We start from the raw sequence: 19,247 nt of genomic DNA on the forward strand, positions 1-19,247 counted from the left end.
GTTGGTAAGATGTCTCTAATGCATTCTCAACAGGGGTAACATTGCCCCCATGGGGGCAAAACTTGGAGGGCAAAAAGCCCCTTACTTTTTTATATATAAAGCACAGATATACAGTATATCTGTTATCAGAATTTCACAAAGAGTGGCGATTAGGAAAGAAAATGTCTAGAACAGGCTCCGTAGGAGAGCATTAATGAAAAAAAAAGCTGAGAAACCAAGGTTTTTTCCAACTTGGGTCGTTACTCACAACGGTTTGTGAAATTGGCTTCATGGGGTGGGGCACAGCCAGAATTTGGGGAGATTAAACCGACACAGAAAATGCCCCAGTGCACTGCACAAGGATCAGTGAGCAGGGGAGGAAGTCTGGGTTCAGTTCGCATGTGTGTGCCTGTGCTGAGTCAGGAAGTAAAACCTATCTCTTCGTGGTTACGGTTAAAAAAGTTAAAAGCCAGTGCTCTGAACAACTTTCTTTTTCTCCCCTGATCCTTTATCTCTTAGACAAGACCGTGCAGCCTCGGACTGCTAGGAGAAATTACTAACGAAGGAAGGGAACGTAGGAGAGTCCAGATTCTAACGAACCTGGAGCCTGACCTTCACCAGCTCATGGCCCAGGAGTCTTCCCTTTCTTGCTCTCTCTTCCAGGGTAAGACACAGGTCAGAGGAGAACGGCTGTCCCTTAGCACCCGAGGGGAATGTCTCCCAAGGGGAATGTCTCCCGCGTGCTGCTTTTCACCCCTTCCTCTGCTCCCCCCTTTCTTCCTCTCCTCTCTTCTCCCAACTTAGAAGGCAGCAGTCATGTTGACCCTGAGTCCTAGCTCTGCGGCTTACGATGCAGCAGGGGGACAAGTCATTTCACTTCCCCGAGCTCGGTTTTCTCAGCTTTAAAATGGGGAGATTATTTGTAAGATTGTAATGATCCTTAAATGAGAGAATGCCGCCCAGCCCGAGTGTCTCAGTGGTTAAGCATCCAGCTGCGAACCAGGAGGTCACAGTTCAATTCCCAGTCAGGGCACCTGCCAGGTTCTAGGCTCAATCCCCAGTAGGGGGGCGTGCAGGAGGCAGCTTGGTCAATGATTCTCTCTCATTATTGATGTTTCTATCTCTCTCCCCCTCTCCCTTACTCTCTGAAATCAATAAAAAATATTATTTAAAAAAATAAGAGAATGTCTTGCAAAGCATATTAGTATTTCAGTGCCTTGTGTACTGCAAGTGCTCATAATAATAGCAGCTAACAGGCCTGTGAAAGTAGTTAACACACACTATTTCTATTTCATCCTCACAATGAGCCTGCAAGGAGCTGGGAAGATAACAGAGGAAACTCCAGGCCATGCCTGGTCTCAAACCTCAGTTTAAGCACCACCTATAGTTAGTTCTTTGTGACTGCATTGCATTGACTCCCTTTCAAAAAGCTCTCCTCATAATCCCACATAATGACTTTTGCTTACATCATATTGGCCAGGCCTCTAACTGCAAAGGAAGCTGGGAAATACAGTTGTTGTTTTTTTTAAATAGACACATTTATTCCCCAACAAAATAAGAAAGACGATGAGAATGGATACTGGTTAGGCAACCAGGGGCGTCATCTTCAACAATCTTATTTTAACCTTTAATTTTCAGAAGACTATCCAGAGGAGAAAAAAATAGCTAAGGAAGCAAGAACTATTAACAGAAATAAGCTATGAAAATGTGACTGATATGTCCAAATTGTATTCAATGGTGTTTTGTTTCTTTTTAATTTTTCAGACCCTATAGAAAAATGAATTTATGAGTTTTCTACATCTGCTTAGCATTATAGAGACCAATGCATTCTCTATGTGTCGGTGGAATGGGGGAAAACCCTACCTCATTCACTTCCTGACAGTTTAACCACGATAAGGTACCAAACCTCTCATGCCTGTTTTCTCATCTGTACAAAGGGCACAGTAATAATTCTTACCCTCAGTGCTGTTTTGAGGAAATGACAGTGTTTGGCCCCTAGTAAGTGTTACATAGGTAACATTTACTGAGCTGGTATTTTTATTTTCCCAGCTTCACAGGAAGAATTGAGTCTCACAGAGATTGGCCCACCAACATTCTGGGAATGGAAGAGCCTGTGTTTTGTTTTGTCTTTTTACCATTTTTAAAATTCTAGCTTAATTTAACTAAAGTGCACAAATTATAGGAGTCTGCCCTAGCCGGTTTGGCTCAGTGGATAGAGCGTCAGTCTGTGGACTGAAGGGTCTCAGGTTTGATTCCGGTCAAGGGCACAGGCCCGATCCCCAGTAGGGGGTGTGCAGGAGGCAGCTGATCAATGATTCTCTTATCATTGATGTTTCTATCTCTCTCTCCCTCTCCCATCCTCTCTGAAATCATTATAGATAGATAGATAGATGATAGATAGATAGATAGATAGATAGATAGATTTAAAAATATTTCTTGAGAACGTTTATGCGTATACACCAGTGATCCATATAAGGATATTCCTTTATTTGGGGCTCAGAAGGCTCCCCTCAGTCAACAACTTCCTCCGACTTAAATGCTTCTGATTTTGCACGCGAGGCCTTTTGCCTGTTTCGAAGTTCATCCAAACGGAGCCGCACAGGATGCTTCTGCTGTTACCTGTGGCGTCGGAATCGGGCGCCCAGGTGGTCCCCGCCAGAAACTGCCTCCTGACTGAACTATGGTCCTCTCCGCCTTCTATTCCGGATCGAACCGACGCCTTGGCTAATCCGACGGTGCTCCGCCCTGTACTGTCCTTCCAGCAACAACCGCTTATGCTTTTCTTCTTTTCTTTTCTTTTTAAATTGTTGACACTGTAACAGATGCCCCCCCATCCCTCCCCCCACTCCATCCAGCCCCCACCTCCTCTGGCGCCCAACACACTGTGCTCTGTGTGCATGGACTGTGCACATGCCCTTTGGCAATTCTCTTCACAGCCCCCCCCCCCCCCATCAGTCTGTTCTAAGTATCCATGTCTCTGGTTCTATTTTTTTTTTTTTTTTTTATTGATGTTTTACAGAGAGGAAGGGAGAGAGATAGAGAGTTAGAAACATCGACAAGAGAGAAACATTGATCAGCTGCCTCCTGCAGACTCCCTACTGGGGATGTGCCCGCAACCCAGGTACATGCCCTTGACCGGAATCGAACCTGGGACCTTTCAGTCCGCAGGCCGATGCTCTATCCACTGAGCCAAACCGGTTTCGGCGTCTCTGGTTCTATTTTGTTCCTTTCCCTGTCCTTATTTTGCCCTCCTTCCTCTTCCTTTCTCCTCTTTCAGCTCCGCCCCTGAAACGCAGCTGGCCAATTCTGGAAGGGAAAGCCCCCCTTCCCCCCAACCCCCCCTCCTGCCAGAGCAGGCCCCTCCTCTGGGAAGCACATGATAGGGCGCAGGTACCAAGAGGGGGGCCAATGTGAGGATTGCATATTCCAAACCCTCCACTAGCCCACCGATGGGAGAATGACGCTCCGCCCTCTCCAACCGCCTCAGCGGAGCTGTCGCCCTCGTGCCTTTGCAGTTTTGACACTTTGCTTGCATCCTGAGGCGGTCCCCTCGGAGACCTCAAGGGGTGCAGGGCGGCAGGCCCTGACTAAGCTTGCACCCCCTTTGGGACCTCCCCACTCCTCTCCCTGGAGTGGATGGGAGAGGAGGCTTTTCCAGACAAAAATCACATGTTTTCAGGGTTATTGTTTTTAATGGGCTAATGCTTTGGGGTTTGTTTTTTTCCTGTTACTTTTAAATTTCAAATATCTTTGTAATTTGACCACCATCACCCCTCTTTTGTTGGCGCTCTGGGTGCTGATGAGAGACAGCCTCCCTCTCTAGCTTCCGCCTTGCCCCTCGGAGAGGAGGGCTTGGGAGGAGGGAGAGGTGCCTGAAGAGCCGGCGGGGGTGGAGGATGGGGTGGCCTGGGTGGAGCTGAGGGAGACTCCCCACATCATCAGGGCTGAAGGAGAAAGAGAAGAGACTTTACGGTGTGAGATGGACCAGGAGGGACAGAGCAGCTTCAGGGTTTATAGGGAAAATGACACTGTTGGAATTGGGTTGATAACGAGAAATAGGATGCCCAGTTGCCTGGAATGAGAGATATTTAAAGTGCAGTATGGATCCCAGAGGTCAGGGAAGAGCTTGCCTGGCAGCTTCTGATGGTTACAGACGGGGGATCCATGGGGCGATGGGATCCCTGAGCCTGCGGACACTGTGCTAAGGCGTTCTCACGGCATCTTTCCTCACCTTCTCTCCGCAGGCAGGCATGACCCTGCTCTTCCTGGTGGGCTGCATCTTCTTCCCACTGATCTTTGCTCTCCTCTGCTGGGGCCTGCAGAACCACTCCAGCCTGCACATGCCGAGGCCAGAGGCTGTTTTGGTGGCATCCAAGTAAGAGGACAGGGTGAGGGCATCCTTCCTGAGGCCAGGGCTCCTGCAGCTGGGCTCCTCCTTCCAGGAAGGGTTAGTGGTGAGAGCAGAAGCAGTGTGTGTGTGTGTGTGTGTGTGTGTGTGTGTGTGTGTGTGTGTAGGGGTGGAGAGATTCAATAGTCAAAAGACACTGGCTGTGGAATATTTTGCAAGTCATTCAGCATCTGTGAACTTTGGAGTCCTCATTTGTAAATGGGTTTAATAAGAATACCCATCTTTGCCCAACTGGTGAGCATTGGCCTATGAACCAGGAGATCACAGGTTCGATTCCCTAACAGGACACATGCCAGGGTCCTGGGCTTGATTCCCAATCGGGGGCGTGCAGGAGGCAGCCAATTGATGATTTTTTCTCATCATTGATGTTTCTCTTTCTCTCTCTCCTTCTCCCTTCCTCTCTGAAATCAATAAAAACTTTAAAAAAAAAAAACACCTTCCATTCTTCAAGGAGATATGTGAGGGTCAGATGAATCATGTTTACAAAGTGAGGGTTGCAACCTCCTGCAAGTAACAGAAGGGGCGTTTGTTGGGACTTCGTGAGTTGGAGGGAGGACTCGTGTTCATTTATTAAATGGGGGAGCAGCTGCTCAGCTCCAACCAAACATTATGGAGTTAAAACGTGGGCCCAACATTGTCTGATCTTCTGATTCTTTCTTAAAAGAAGTCGAATGTTTAGGTGAAACCTCCTAATTTTCAAACACTGACAAATAACCTAGAACTTAAGAAACCACTGTATTGGCAATACCTGTTTGTCGCTTTGCCATTCTCTCACTTTGGAGTTGTGTAAACATAGGTTTGAAATCCAGCTTTGCCAGCTCTGGTTTGTCTTGGGCAAGTTTTTCTTCTTGTGTGTTTTTTGTTTGTTTTTTATTTATTTTTTAAAAAAATATATATTTTATTGATTTTTTACAGAGAGGAAGGGAGAGGGATAGAGAGTTAGAAACATCGATGAGAGAGAAACATCGATCAGCTGCCTCCTGCACACTCCCTATTGGGGATGTGCCCACAACCAAGGTACATGCCCCTGACCGGAATCGAACCTGGGACCCTTCAGTCTGCAGGCCCACGCTCTACCCACTGAGCCAAACTGGTCAGGGCTGTTTGTTTGTTTTTTAATCTCTACACCTAGTTTCTTGTTTGTAAAACAAGCGTACTACCATCCGGGAAGATGAAGTGAGAATGCCCTAAGTCACCTGCCAGGTGCTGAGCACACAGTAAACGCTCTCCAAGCTGGGTCCCCTTAAGGGAAGCCCTGAGGTCAGGAAGCTAGGTCCACTGTTGTTTTAAAAATTGTCCCTGATCCCTGCCAAGGCCAGACACCGCTTGGGGTCTGTTCCTGCAGCTCGCCACGAGGGGGCAGCGTGCAATAGCAAATCCCAGCTCTTTGGCTCTCGGGTGGGAGGGCGGGGCGGGGGCGCGTGGAATGGGCTTTGGACAGGCAAAGGTGTATCTTACAGGGCAGGCCTGGCAGCCAAAGGTTTGGGTACAGGTCCCACGTCATGCCGAAGTCCACAGGCCGTTGGGTGCATGATGGGAACCAGAAGGCAGGAAGCCGCCTGGCTCTGGCTGGGCTTCTGACCTGCGGCATGACCTTGGCCAAGTCACCAGGCCCCGGTTTCCTGGTGGTTGAATGAGGGGCTTGCACCAGCCAATCCCAGTCCTCTCCAGCTCAGAAACGTGGCTGTTCCGTGCAGTCGCAGAGGAAGAGGCGTAACAAACCTAGAGAAGAAGAGTGACCATTGAATAGGGGGCCAGGAGAGGCGGGGGTGGGGGGCGTGAGGGGGGAGGCGCGGAGCATCCCAGGGCCTCAGGTGGGTCTTCTGAGAGGCAGCACTTCTCCCTCTTCAAACCTGCACCCATTCGGACACCTCCTGTGGGAGGGTTCCTGCCTCTTTCCCGTGTGTCTGGGGAGGATCACTGATGGCCTAGGGCCATTTCCCGACCTGTGCTGAAGTGCTTTGATTCCTGTCCAGGCCTCAAAGCAATCCTGCAGAGACAGCAGGACGCACCTCTTTCCCCTGCTCCCTCCTCCAGGGACCCTCCGTCCCCTACGGGGAGTGGGCGCCCAAAGCTGGGCCCCCAGCAGCCACTGAGGAACACGTGTTGGGTGGCATTTGCAAAATGCTGGTGGGAAACCGGCCAGACCCATCTGGGGGCTCAGAGCCCCCCCCACCCCAGCTGGCCAAGGCACCCCGGGCCACCTGGCCCCCCAGGAGGAGAGCCTCCCCTCCCCTGGCCCCAGTCCGTGGCAGCCCTCTGTGCCCGCAGCCGCTGTCTCTTTAAGGGCCTCCCCCCCTCGTTCTTTGCTCCCCCCATCTCTGTCGCAGCCGCTGCTGTGGCTCAGAGCTGCATGGGGAGACGCCACTGCAGGTCCGGTTTCTTGGTGTCTGGTCGGTGCCATCATTTCCCCACCCCTCCCCCGCCCTCCCCCAGCTGGTGACTTACCCTCCCCCTCCCCCTCCCACCGAGGGGGCAGGGGGCTGGGCACGGACACTGATAATGCCCCATGCAGCGTCAGTGCGGGGCAGCGGGGGCTGTGGAGGCAGCGCGAGGCGGGAGAGCAGTGCTGACCGCTGACCACTTGCCCGGCCGCTGCTCCGTCTCTCTCCCCTCCCGCCCTCTCTCCCTGCCTTTCAGGGCTGGCCCCACGGTCCCACCCCTCACCCCCCACCCCGCCTCCTCGGGCCCTCCCAGCCTCTCCACGTAAGCCCCCCTCCCACCTGCCTGTCTCTCCCCCCCTCCCCCACCCGCATCTTCCTGCTCCTCCGGCACCTCTCCCTCTCTGTCCTCTCACCAAGTCCTCCCCTCGTCTCCCTCCCTCCCTCCGGCTGGCTTTCTCCTGCTCCCTTTCTGGGATCCTCCCTCGCCCGGCCTCACCCCTTCCCCATCTCACCCAACTCCCTTCCCCCTGCCTCGGGCCTGACTCCCCTGCCCCATCCCTTCCTGCCCTGTCCCCTTTGTGTCCCCCCTCTCCATCTCCCCTCTGGCTTTTTGTCCTTTCTCCACCTCTAACTCCCTTCAGCTCCATCTCCCTGTCCCTTCCCCACTGCTCTCCTCCCTGCCCGAGGCCCGAGCCACCATGCTGACCCTGGTGGCTGGGGGGGTGGTGTTCCCCGGACTCTTCCTCCTCTCCAAGAACACGCTCCAGCGGTTGCCCCAGCTGCGCTGGGAGGAGGCCGACGCGGTCATTGTCTCCGCCAGGTAAACCGCATCCCTTCCCCGCAGCCCCTCTCCCCTCCTCAGGCTTCATGAGGATGAATGGAGCCCGTCCTTCCTGGGGCCCGTGGCCTGGTGGGGCCTGGGGGCTCCTGGAGGGGTCAGCAGGCTTTACCTCCGCGCTCCCGTCCCTCCTCACTGCCGTACTCTGTCCCAGGAGACCTCATCCAAACCCAGCCATCTGGTCTACTCCCATTCAGACTGCCTTTCTTCCTTTCCTCATTCACCTCCCAACCTCCAAAACAGGATCCGCATGTGACTAGAACATCCTACAAGATATTAGGGACCGAGGCAAGGGCCAGGGAGCTGCGTGTTACTCGGGGCTTGTGTTTGGGGGCACAAGGGGCAGACAAGTGAAAGGTAGAACTCTTTACAGCCCTGGAATAAGGGCCGGCCTTGGGGAGGGGAGTGTGGTGGCAGTTAAGGATACCGTGGGAAAGTGGCCGGGGGGATTTGGGGTCACTGAGGGACTAGTTGATGAGCAGTATGATGACGGGGCAGCTGAGTGGTGCAAGTACAGGCCCAGGGCTTTCCCTTGCCATCCTGCGCTGTCCCCCTACCCCCCCCCCCAAGGAAGGGGCATTGTTGTCAGCCACACATTCTCAGCATTGCCTCACCCCAGAATGACCTCCCTGGTGTCCTGGGAGGAAGACAATTCAGTGTTCACAGTGCAGGGAAGGGAGCCGGCAGCCGGGAACGGGGAACTGAGGAGTGGCAGCTGGGCAATGCAGGAGCTGAGGTGGTGGCTCGAGCCCTGGGACAGGCAGCTTTGGGAAAAGATGGGCAGGGAGGGACCTGAGAAGTAACCAAGTCCAAAGCATCGTAACCGGACAGTAAAGAGGAGAAGCCAAGGGGTGTGTCTCTTCCCTCTACCACTGCTGCCTCTCCCTCCCTAGGCTGGTGTCCTCTGTCCAAGCCGTCATGGCCTCCACAGCTGGCTACATCGTCTCCACCTCCTGCAAGCACATCATCGATGACCAGTAAGTGCCATGAGACGCCCTGTGCCCAGGTTCCAGCATCTTGTGTGTGTGTGTGGCCCCTGAGGTCTTCTAGGGGACTCCTGCAGTGGTCCCCAAGCCCTTCCCTTGGGCCTGAGCAAGTTAACTGCAGTACCTGCAACTCAACACCCAGGGATAAATTTATCCACGTCCTGTCCTTAAAGGTCAGAACGAGCCGGAGAAGGAATAGGGATCAAACAGGATTCTAGAAGCAGCTCCTGGGCCTCCCAGCCTCTTTATCATAGGTCCTCCCCTACCTCCTCCAACCCAACACCCTTCAGACCCTATTTCCAACCAGCAGCTAACTGGGGTGCCTTCTTCTTCATGCTGGGCTCACCCCTCACCTCCTCCCAGAATCCAGGGATCCAGCCCCACCTTCATGCACGAGGGAGAGAAGAGAGATGACAAAAACAAGGCCACCAGTGGTGTGTGTGTGTGTGTGTGTGTGTGTGTGTGTGTGTGTGTGTGCGCAGAGGTCAAAATTTGGCACTGGCAGCTGCTGCAGTGCCTGGTGCTTGCCAAAGCCCAGGCCTGAGAGGTGGGGCCAGAGTGGGAAGCAGAGGGCCCCTGTCCATGGTGCTGACAGGCCAGCCCTAGGTGACCCACGGGCTGCGCCAGAGTTGCCTGTAAGGGTGCTGACGAGGCCCCACGCTTCACTTCGGGCCCTGCCTCCTTTCTATGGTGGCTGTCGAGCCCCAGGGACATTGTCTGGATGAGCCTGAACTGGAGGTGCCCCATCTTTCCCTGCAGATGAGTCCCCTCATCTGTGGATTGGGGCACATCCCAGCGTAGAAAGGCAGCTGGGAGGAGTTGAGTTGTGTGTTAAATGCCTAGAGCAGTCCTGGCTCACATATACTGGATACTGAACTCTTTCTTCAGACTCCACCCATGTGACTGAGCTTCTTCTTGCCCTCGCCCCCGCTTCTCCATCCCGAAGTCCAAAATGAGCCTGGATCCCCACACATTTCCTCCCCTCCCCTCCAAACAGAGGTCACCTTCCTCTTACCTCTCCTCCCGCCTAGCTCAGCTCTCCTCCCTCCCCTTTTAAGCCTCAGGTAGAAGCGGAGGATCAGGGCTAATCTAGGGGCCACAGCTGTTCCCACTTCTAGCACCTCATTGCTGGGAGGGTGGGTCCGGGTGTAACCCTTCGCATCGCTGCCCAGGGACTGGTGGGTGGTCTTAGTTCCGCTAAACGCCTGTGGTCCCACCGCCTACCATGTCCCTGCAGCCGGCTCTCCTGGCCATTCCCGCTCCAACGGCTCTCAGGCTGCTGGACGCCGTTCCACATTCTGCTCCTTCTCTCTCCCTCCTGGTCCCACTCCCCCATGGGTCTCAGCTGCTCGTTCCCTGAAATGACCATGCTGGCACGGGCCGCCTGCTCCCTTCCGGGCCGGCCTCCCCCAGATCTGGCTCCCCCAGGGCTTACACTCTGCTTCCAGCACGAGCCCACCCCCAGCGACCCCCAGTCCACTTCCAGGCCTCACTCCCTTGCCCTGCAGCAGTGCCTCACATCTGGCCTCAGCCCCTTTCTGTGTCTTTTCTTGGCTGATGTTGCTTTGTCCCTCCACTTAGCTGGGCCAGCTCCCCCTGACCTCCCACCCCGCCTCGGACCTGCACGGCAGGGGAGGACTCCCGAGGCAGGGCTCGATGGACTGGCTCCAGCGGAAGAATGCAGAGCTGCAGATGATGCACTTTTCATTTTTGTTTACTCTCAAAGTACATAGAACTCTCTCTGCTCTTGGCTCCTCTGGCTCAGCGTTTCCTCCGTAATGCTTGGCTGTACCTGGGAGAACGAGACGTCAGGCCACACTCGGGAACGGCAAGGAGCACGGACAGCGCCAGGGGCCTCCTCCCACACTTGTTTCCAGCCTCCCAGGCAGCAGCGGCTGAGCGTGAGGCCCACGGAGCCAGGCTTCGGTCTGTTCCTTGGCCAGGTCACCTCGCCCCCAGTTTCCATTTGTGAAACGGAGGGTAACCATACAGCCCTTTCGGGGGGTTTTTGTCGGGGAGTAAATAAGTTGTGCGTGTGGAAGGCTGAGCGTATGAGCACGGTGCCTGCGTGGAATCACCCGTCGGCGTTCGCCAACACGGTCTCTCCCCATCACTGGCCCGGCGCGCCCTCAGCGCCGATGCCTTTCATATCTGCTGAGTTTGTTTTCTCTCTACCTCTACTCTTTCTCTTTCCCTTTTTCTCCTGCCACATTGCAGAGAGAAGAATGAATGAATGAATGAATGAATGAATGAATGAATATGGAAAATCGATGGGTTTTGAAGTCAGTCTGGGCTTGAATCTCACCACGGCTGCGTTCCGCCCTCTGACCTGGGTTCCATCCTGCAGCTTGAGCGTCCACTCCGCCTCAGGGGTGTGAGGGGCATTGAGGTCTGGGCCCAGGCCGCGTCCAGCACCAACCCTGGCGCCCGCCCGCAGCGGCGCCCGTGCCCTTTCCTCCTGACACCTCCTCCTCTCTCTGCCCAACAGACACTGGCTTTCCTCCGCCTACACGCAGTTCGCAGTGCCCTACTTCATCTACGACATCTACGCCATGTTCCTCTGCCACTGGCACAAGCACCAGGTCAAGGGGCACGGAGGGGACGAAGGAGAGGCCCGGGCCCCCGGCAGCACCTGGGCCGTGGCGCGCGGCTACCTGCACAAGGAGTTCCTCATGGTGCTGCACCACGCCGTCATGGTGCTGGTGTGCTTCCCGCTGTCGGTGGTGAGTCCCGCGCCGGCCGCGCTGTGGGGAGCCTGGGGGCCCCGGTGGAGGCCCCAAGGAGGTGTCCTGAGCACAGCCCAGCCCCAGGCCGCAGGAGGGGCTTGGAGCTGCTGCGGCTGCCTGTGTCTGAGCCTCCGTTTCCTCGTGCGGAACACACCGCACGCCATCCTGCCGCCAAGGCTGCTGGGTGCAGTGAGGGCAGGCGCAGGCTCAGAACGAAGCCTCTGGAACGGCGGTTCTCAACCTGTGGGTCGCGACCCCTTTGGGATCCCTAAGACCATCGGAAAACACATATATAATTACATATTGTTTTTGTGATGAGTCACTATGCTTTCATTATGTTCAATTTGTAACGATGAAATTGGGGGTCACCACAACATGAGGAACTGTACTAGAGGGTCGCGGCATTAGGAAGGTTGAGAACCACTGCTCCGGAAGGTGGTGGAGGGAGAGCAGGAGAGCAGGTGCTGCCCACGCGCCCAGGGCGAGGCCCGCTTCCTTGCTCTCCGCTCAGGTGTGGCGTCAGGGCAAAGGCGACTACTTCCTAGGCTGCCTGCTGATGGCCGAGGTCAGCACGCCCTTCGTCTGCCTGGGCAAGATCCTCATCCAGGTGAGCGGAGCTGCGGGCGCAGGAGTCTGCGGGGGCGGGGCCTGGGCGGAGGGGCGGGGCCGGGGCCGGCGGTGGGCGGGGCCTGGGCCGGAGAGGGCGGGGCCTGGGCCGGCGAGGGCGGGGCCTGGGGAGACACGCCCCGCGCTCACCGCCGCTCTCCGCCGGCCGCAGTACAAGCAGCAGCACACGCTGCTGCACAAGGTGAACGGCGCCCTGATGCTGCTCAGCTTCCTGTGCTGCCGGGTGCTGCTCTTCCCCTACCTGTACTGGGCCTACGGGCGGCACGCGGGGCTGCCGCTGCTCGCCGTGCCCCTCGCCCTCCCGGCGCACGTCAACCTGGGCGCCGCGCTGCTGCTCGCCCCGCAGCTCTACTGGTTCTTCCTCATCTGCCGCGGCGCCTGCCGCCTCTTCTGGCCGCGCGGCTCCCCGCCGCCCTCGCCCGCGCCGGCCCGCGAGTGAGGCGGGGCCCGAGGACCCTGCCCGCCCCTCCGCCAGCCCCACCCCGACCCCCCGGGGGCGAGGCTCTGGGGCTGCTGCGAGGGGTGTGGAGCCGGGAGCCTGGCCGCCCGGGACGGACGATGGACTCCGAGGGGTGGGTGCAGGCCCGCAGGGCCCGGGGCAGGGCGGTGGAGGGGCGGGAGAGGGCCTGGGCCCGCGGCGCCTCCCGCAGACCCGCCTCTGACCACAGCCCGGGCCCTGGAGAGCGAAGGGCAGCGGAAGGGGCGCCCCTTCCCCTCCTGGTACGGCTTGAAGGGCGGGGGGCGGGGGGAGGCTGCTGGAGGCTCTCGGGGACCAGGAACCAGAAGGTGGGGAGGCGCTGCTGCAGCTCCTCCCAGCTCCCTGCTCGGGGCGGGCGGCCCGCAGCGCCTCTCCGGGGGCCAGCCTGGGGCCCTGTTTATTCACCCACGTTCTCACTCGTCTGTCGGGGCGGTGGCTGCGCCCCCCGCCTTCCCAGCGCTGAGCAACCCCGCAGGTGAGGGGCGGCCCGGTCCCTCCCCGTAGGCTGCACACTCGCCCGCAGGCCCTGGCATGTCCCTGGTGCTACAGACCCCCCAAGGCTTCCTCCAGTCTGGGGTCGGGGACCCCGGGAGGTGCTTCCAGACCGCTAATAAAGACGATCTGCGCGAACGCCGCCCGCCTCGGCACACACTTTATTCCTCTGCAGGGGCGGCGGGTGGGCCTGAGCGCTCGGCCTGGCTCCTCACTCAGGCCCCTTTCTGGCAGCTCCTACGGGGCGGGCGGGGCATGGGGGTCAGAGGAGGGAGGCCTCCGGCCAGGAAGGCTGGGGGGCGGCGGGAGTGGGGGCAGCCTTACATGTGTGTGCAGAACTGGAAGAGGAAGAAGAAGAAGGCCGCCACCAGGATGCCCACCAGGATGCGATGGAAGAGCTTGGGGTTGGAACCTGCTGGACAAGGCAGGGGCGTCGGCCGGGGCTCCCCTCCGAGGTCGGCCTCCGGGCTCTGACAGCGAGGCAGCCCCTCTTCGGCTGCTCCCCACCTGACTTCACAAAGATGACAGGTTTCTCGCCGATAAACCCGGCCACGGCCAGGCGCCCGGCTGGGTCGGAGTCCGGGTAATCAAAGAAGTCAGGTCTGTCTAGGAAGTGCGGGGACTCTGCTCCCAGGGCCCAGGTCTTGGCGCCCTCCGGGGTGGGTGCTGCGGACCACAGCGACGTCTGTGACAAGAGCCCCGCTGACCCCCGCCCACCCCAAGCGGCAGAGGCAGACCCAGGGCCTGCCAGGCCACACGGCCTTCGAGTGGCTATGGAGGGGCTCAACTCTGTCCCAGGAGCTTCTCAACGCTCAGCTGAACTCTCCACCAGAAGGCCCACGCTGGAGGGGGTGGATGGGAGAGAGTGTGGGGAACAGAGAGAAAGGCCGAAGCTTGGCCTCCCAGCCCCTGAGGGGGCACTGACCCCTCCCCCCAAGCTTTCCCCCTTCCCAGGCTCCCAGCACCACTCCCCACCTGCTGCAACGGCCCCCAGCCCAACCAGCCACACCCACGCCCTCGCCCACTGCCACGGACTCATGACCTCTCCACTCCTGTGACGGGGCTGGGGCTCTATGATGTCACAGCCCGGAGCCCTTATGACCACACACTCTGGGGTGAGGGGAGAGAGAAGTGCTGGGGCTTGGAACCCTTCCCCAGCCACCCTGGAATCAGCAGGGGAGAAGCTGGGACCCACAGAGCTCCCCACCCCTTGGGGTACACAGTGGCAGCCCCAGAATGTGGAAACAGGAGGGGCTTGGTGGGGCTAAGGACGCCGTATTTGTAGAGAAGGCGCAGGTTTTCTGTGTAGAAGGGGGTAAGGCTACACACGTTCGGTTCCCCTTGGATCAACCACCATGTATCGAGCACTTAGTACCACGCCGAGCACTTCACACAGACATAGGTGGACTCAGCTACCATCACAACCCCGTGAAGTAGGAACTGCCTTCGCTACCCAGGAGAGGGAGCCGAGGCAAAGTAATGTGGGCAGCGCACACTTCCCTGGGGGGTGTGTTTTCCTTCCCGAGGCTTCCCCTGGTCCCCAAATTCAGGAGCACAGGCATTTCCCTCACCCAAAACCCTGTCGCTTGGTGCTCAGCCCGGGAACCAAGAGAAATAATAAGATGTGCCCACTAGGTGGCAGCATTGTCCACGCCTGCCTGCTTTCCCTCCTCCCCGCAGACCCAGCTCCCAGCTCCAGGCCTTCGCCGCCCTCTTCCCACAGGTGCCCAGATGCTTCAGGCGTCGCGGGGGGATGGCAGGCACGCGGTTGTCAGAGAAAGCCCCCTGGCCCATCTCCCGAGGCAGCTTTCAGTCGGGCACAGAGCTTTCGCGGGCTCCCCTCTCTGGGTGGTCTCCCTCAAGGGCCATCCCATTTCCCCTTTCTTGACCCCAATCTTCTTCTTCTTCTTTTTTAAAAGTACATATATTTTTATTGATTTCAGAGAAGGAAAGAGGGAGAGAGAGATAGGAACATCATTGATCGGCTGCCTCCTGCACTCCCCCCTCACTGGGGATCGAGCCCACAACCCAGGCATGTGCCCTTGACTGGAATTGAACCTGGGGCCCTTCAGTCCGCAGGCCGATGCTCCATCCACCGAGCCAAACCGGCGAGGGCCCCGATCTTTTATTTTTCACTTCCCAACTTTCACTCTGGCAGGCCGCAGTCTGCATCAAAGAGTTAGCTCCCCTCTGATTGGCAGGTAGGGACTGTCTGTCACAGATGGGTCCCGCCCTACCCAAGCCCAAGGACACGTCAGGGTCTCCTTGGTGTTATTACACAGATGCCTGTTCGTGCGTGAGGTCCGCTCCCTCCTCCGCTGGGTCCCCACCCTCATCTCTCCTGCCCTCATGGGCTGCCCACTCACCCTCCTCACAGCAGCACTAGGAGGCATTGCCGTGTTCTGCTTCCTAAATAAGAAAAAAAGCCCAGAGAGAAAAGGGGGAAAGAGGAGGGAAATACTCCCAGGGCCTCCCATCAGGCTGGGCCTCTCCTCCCTACACTTGTCTCTCCTAAGAAAGAGCAAGTGAGTTACCCAGTCACAGGCATGTAAGGGCAGCAGGGACGAAACCTGGTTCCTGGCTCTGGGCCAGGGCCTGGCCCCAGGTGCAGCTGCTGCTGGGGTTTAGCTGGGAGTAAAGGGGTGCAGAGCCTCCAGCTTTTGGAGTGGATTTTGCCGTTCCCTCAATTGCCTCAAAAGAATACAGCCGCCCGCTCTACCCGAAAAGGCCCTTTCGACTCAAGCAGTGAATGATCCATTCGTTTACTCCTCCGATGATTCAGTGCATGTATCGAGCTCCTCCCGTGTGCTGGGCTCCCTTTGCTGCTTAGAGCTAAGTCGGCAGGCCCTGCTGTCTGCCGTCAGGGCGCACCGGGGAGAGAACTCAGGATGCACATCATTAGAGCACAGACAACACCTAAGGGGCTGGCGATACGTGCTGTCTCTACTCCTTCTCGTTGAATGTATTTTTCAACGCCTTCGGGCCTTTCTTCGTCCCCACCACTCCACTGAAACCACTTTTGCCGAGTCCACCAATGACCTCATAACTTGCCAAACCGAATGGTTACTTGTCTAATCCACTCTGTCTGTGTGTCAGCGTCCTGAACCTGCCTCCAGGCTCCGGCCACGCTCATGGATTTCCGGGACTCCTTGTTCTCTAACCCACTCAGTCTTGGACCGTCTTTTTTCTATCTATACTCTCTCTCCCAAGGTGATCTCATCCAGTCGCATGGCTTTAAATACCATCTATATGCTGATGACTCACAAATGTATATTTCCAGCCCAGCCCTCTCCTCTGAGCTCCAGATTCCTCTACCCGATTTCCTGCTTCATGCCTCTGTATGTCCCCAAACACCTTGGATTCAATAGATCACAAATGGAGCTCTTGATTCTCCTACCCCGAGCCTGCTCCTCCCTTCCAATGCAGCCAGCGTCTCAGGGCTCCTCCAGATACTCTGCTCACCACAAAAGCCCGGGGATCATCTCAGATCCCACCCCCCACCCCCCATCTCTCTTCTGACAAACCCATTATCAAGACCTGTTGGCGTGATTTCCAACAGAAATCTCAAATCCACCCACTTCCTCCCCCGTGAAGTTCTGCCCCCCTCATTTAAGCCAACCCCACGTCTCACCCAGCTTATGGCAACAGCCTGTGGACCGGTTGATCTCCCTCTGTCCCCTCTCCCCACAGTGAGAACAACCCGGGAAACACACATCCACTATTTAAAACCCTCCGGTGGCTCCTTGTGTGGATTCTGAACTTACCCTGACCTTCGAGACTTGCCCAGCCTTGTCCACCTACCCTCTTCGGATCTTTCCAGGCTCTCCCTTCCTTGGCACACTCCAGCCTTGGCATGAACCTCTGCCAGGGACACTCTTGCTCCACGCTTGGCCGGCCAACACCTTCTCATCTTCCAGGTCGTGGTTGAGACAACACTTCCCCGGGGAAGTGCCCTGAGACCCCACACCCTGTGACCGCCCCAGTCACCGCACTGATCTCGCTGCGTGGGCCTTGTCTGTGCATTGTCCGTCTCTCCACAAGGCTGTGACGCCAGAGGTGCTTGATCCTGGTCATAGTCACGGCACCACAATAAATAGTAGGTATTCGATAGCGATTTATTGACTGAATGGACAGATGAAAAGCCTTTCCATCAGGGCTCAGCCCTTCAACAAGGCTCCCTGCTGGGCCTGCGCCAAGCCCCTGGAGAAGACCCCAGTGGCGGATGCAGGGGTCTCAGGCTCTTGCCCAGCTTGCCCCTCCCCTCACTGCAGGCCCAGGTCTGCCCCCCGCCCCCCTAAGCCCACCAGCTCCGCCCCGGATGTTGGCATCTCCCATAGCCCGGTCTCCTTCCTTAGCCTGGAGAGCCCTGAAGGAAACCTAATGGTTGCTTTTACTTCGAAAAATACTTTCCTTTAATGCGTTTGGATAGGAAACGTACGCACATGGTACAAAACTCAAAAGGTATAACAGGATAGACGTTGGAAATAACTCCTACTCGTGCCTCACCCTGCCTCGCGGCTACCTCCTCAGAGGGCACTGTAGTTACCACTTTCTTGTGCAGCCTTCTAGAGATAATTTATGCACAAATAAACACATATAAACTGCCCCCCTCAAAAGGACGCATTCCATACGTGCTACTCTGTACCTTACTTTTTCCAGTTAACACGAGACTGTGAAGGCGATTCTGTACAAGCACATAAGGGCCTTTCTTTGCCAGGGCGGCGCACTATTTCGTTGTGTGAAATTGTGTCATAGCGGATTGAACTGGTCCCCTCCTCGTGGACATTTAGCTTGCTCCATGTCCTTTGCAAATAACCTTGAATTCCTATTATTTTGCTCGTGGGACCAGCATGTATATATAGATGACAAGATCCTAGAAGTGGCATTTCTGGGTCAAATAGTCTACGTATTTGTCCTTTTGGTGCCACCATCAGACTGGCCTCCACAGGGGCTGTCCCGTTACCCGCAGCCTCATCAACGTTGCGTGTTAACCGATGCTTTGAATTTCATGATTTGATAGATGACAAGTGCTATCTTTCTAGTTTGACTGTATTTCTCTCTTTTCAAAAATTGTGTGTTTAAAAAATACACATCACAATAGATCTTTTTTGTTGTTGTTGTTAATCCTCACCCGAGGATATCTTCCCATTAGTTTGGGGGGAGAATGGGAGAGAGAGGGAAAGAGAGAGAGAAATATCGGTGTGAGAGAAACACATTGATTGGTTGCCTCCTACGTGCAGAGCAGGGAGAAGCCTGCAACCAAGGTACGTGCCCTTGACTGGAATCGAACCCGGGACCCTTTGGCCCAGAGGCCAAAGCTCTAGCCACTGAGCCAAACTGACAAAGGCCATATGACAGTGGATCTTAACATTTTCAAGCAGACGTTCACATGGTTGTGCAGCCACATTTCTCTTTTAAATCACAACATTCAGCGATGCCAGCTTAGTGCCAGGCCCAGCAACTTAGTGCAGGACAAACCGTGTGGCCAGACTGGGCCTGAGCCGGCACTGGACGCCGGGCAGAGGGGCTGTTCCAGGAAGGCGCCTGGGAGGAGGTGAGCCAGAACCACCCCTGAGGAAGGGCTCCCAGGTCGGGTGGCCTCAGAGATCCAGGTGTGCTCTAGAAACTGCACGTGACACTCCCGAGAGCCAGCGAGAGGAGCCCCCGAGGAGATGAGAGAAGTCAGGGTCTTGGGCTGAAGGGCCTTGGAAGCCACTGTGAGGACTTTGCCTTTGGGGGATGGCAAGTTTGGGGCAAACGAGAGCAAAGATCAAAGGCTGCAGTGAGGCTGGCAGGTGGCAGGTGAGAAAGGCAGGCGGCTGGGGAAAGGCTGCAGCGCTCGGGGGCTCAGAGCAGCCCGCGCCCCTCCGCACCACCCCGAGGGACGGGACTGGCGGGGACGGGCCTGGAGCGGGTGGAGGGTCGGCGAGGGCGGTGCATTTCCAAAGGGGACGCCTTCCCTCCGAAAGGGACACCCGCCCTCGGGGGAGGATCGGGTCACCAGCAGGGACACCTGAACAGCCAAAGGGAGGAGGCGTGGGAAAGCCCCAGCCGCAGCCCTCCGTCTCCTCCCGCGGCCTGAAACCCCCGCTGGGCTCGGGGCGCCCAGATCCCAGGCTGCGACCGCAGGCGGATCACACCTCCCAGCCTTGCATCCCGCAAGGGTCACTGCGGCTCTCCAGGCCCCGTCCCGCAGGCCCCGCCCCTACGGATGCGGGAGCGGACGGCCGGACGCCCTCCTCCCTCCTGCGCCCGCACCTCCGCGGGGGAGGGGCTGGAGGATGCTCCGGGGACCTGGGGAGCGAGCCGGCGTCGCCATGGCAACTAGG

General features: G+C 56.9%; 2 protein-coding genes across 3 annotated transcripts; one reads left to right on the plus strand and one right to left on the minus strand.

Moving 5' to 3' along the window:
- Nucleotides 1-4,229: 4,229 nt before the first annotated feature.
- On the plus strand, nt 4,230-13,060 carry TLCD3B (TLC domain containing 3B; the record flags this gene model as incomplete). Of its 2 annotated transcripts, none has more annotated exons than XM_081088941.1 (5): nt 4,230-4,354; nt 8,503-8,586; nt 11,084-11,318; nt 11,833-11,928; nt 12,100-13,060. In XM_081088941.1, the coding sequence occupies 5 exons, from the start codon at nt 4,230-4,232 to the stop codon at nt 12,385-12,387; spliced, it is 828 nt and encodes a 275-aa protein (XP_080945067.1). In that variant the 3' UTR covers nt 12,388-13,060. The 2 variants fall into 2 exon arrangements, with proteins under 2 accessions (XP_080945067.1, XP_080945066.1); XM_081088940.1 differs by lacking the exon at nt 4,230-4,354 and adding an exon at nt 6,733-7,591.
- A 178-nt stretch (nt 13,061-13,238) lies between these two features.
- Nucleotides 13,239-19,237, minus strand: LOC308518590 (fertilization-influencing membrane protein; the record flags this gene model as incomplete). Its single annotated transcript, XM_081090306.1, has 3 exons — nt 13,239-13,330; nt 13,426-13,584; nt 19,177-19,237. 3 exons carry the CDS (start codon nt 19,235-19,237, stop codon nt 13,239-13,241), a joined length of 312 nt encoding a protein of 103 aa, XP_080946432.1.
- Between the last annotated feature and the right edge of the window lie 10 nt (nt 19,238-19,247).

This window comes from Myotis nattereri (genome assembly GCF_964212035.1).
Source record: "Myotis nattereri genome assembly, chromosome: 4".
Lineage (NCBI taxonomy): Eukaryota > Metazoa > Chordata > Mammalia > Chiroptera > Vespertilionidae > Myotis > Myotis nattereri.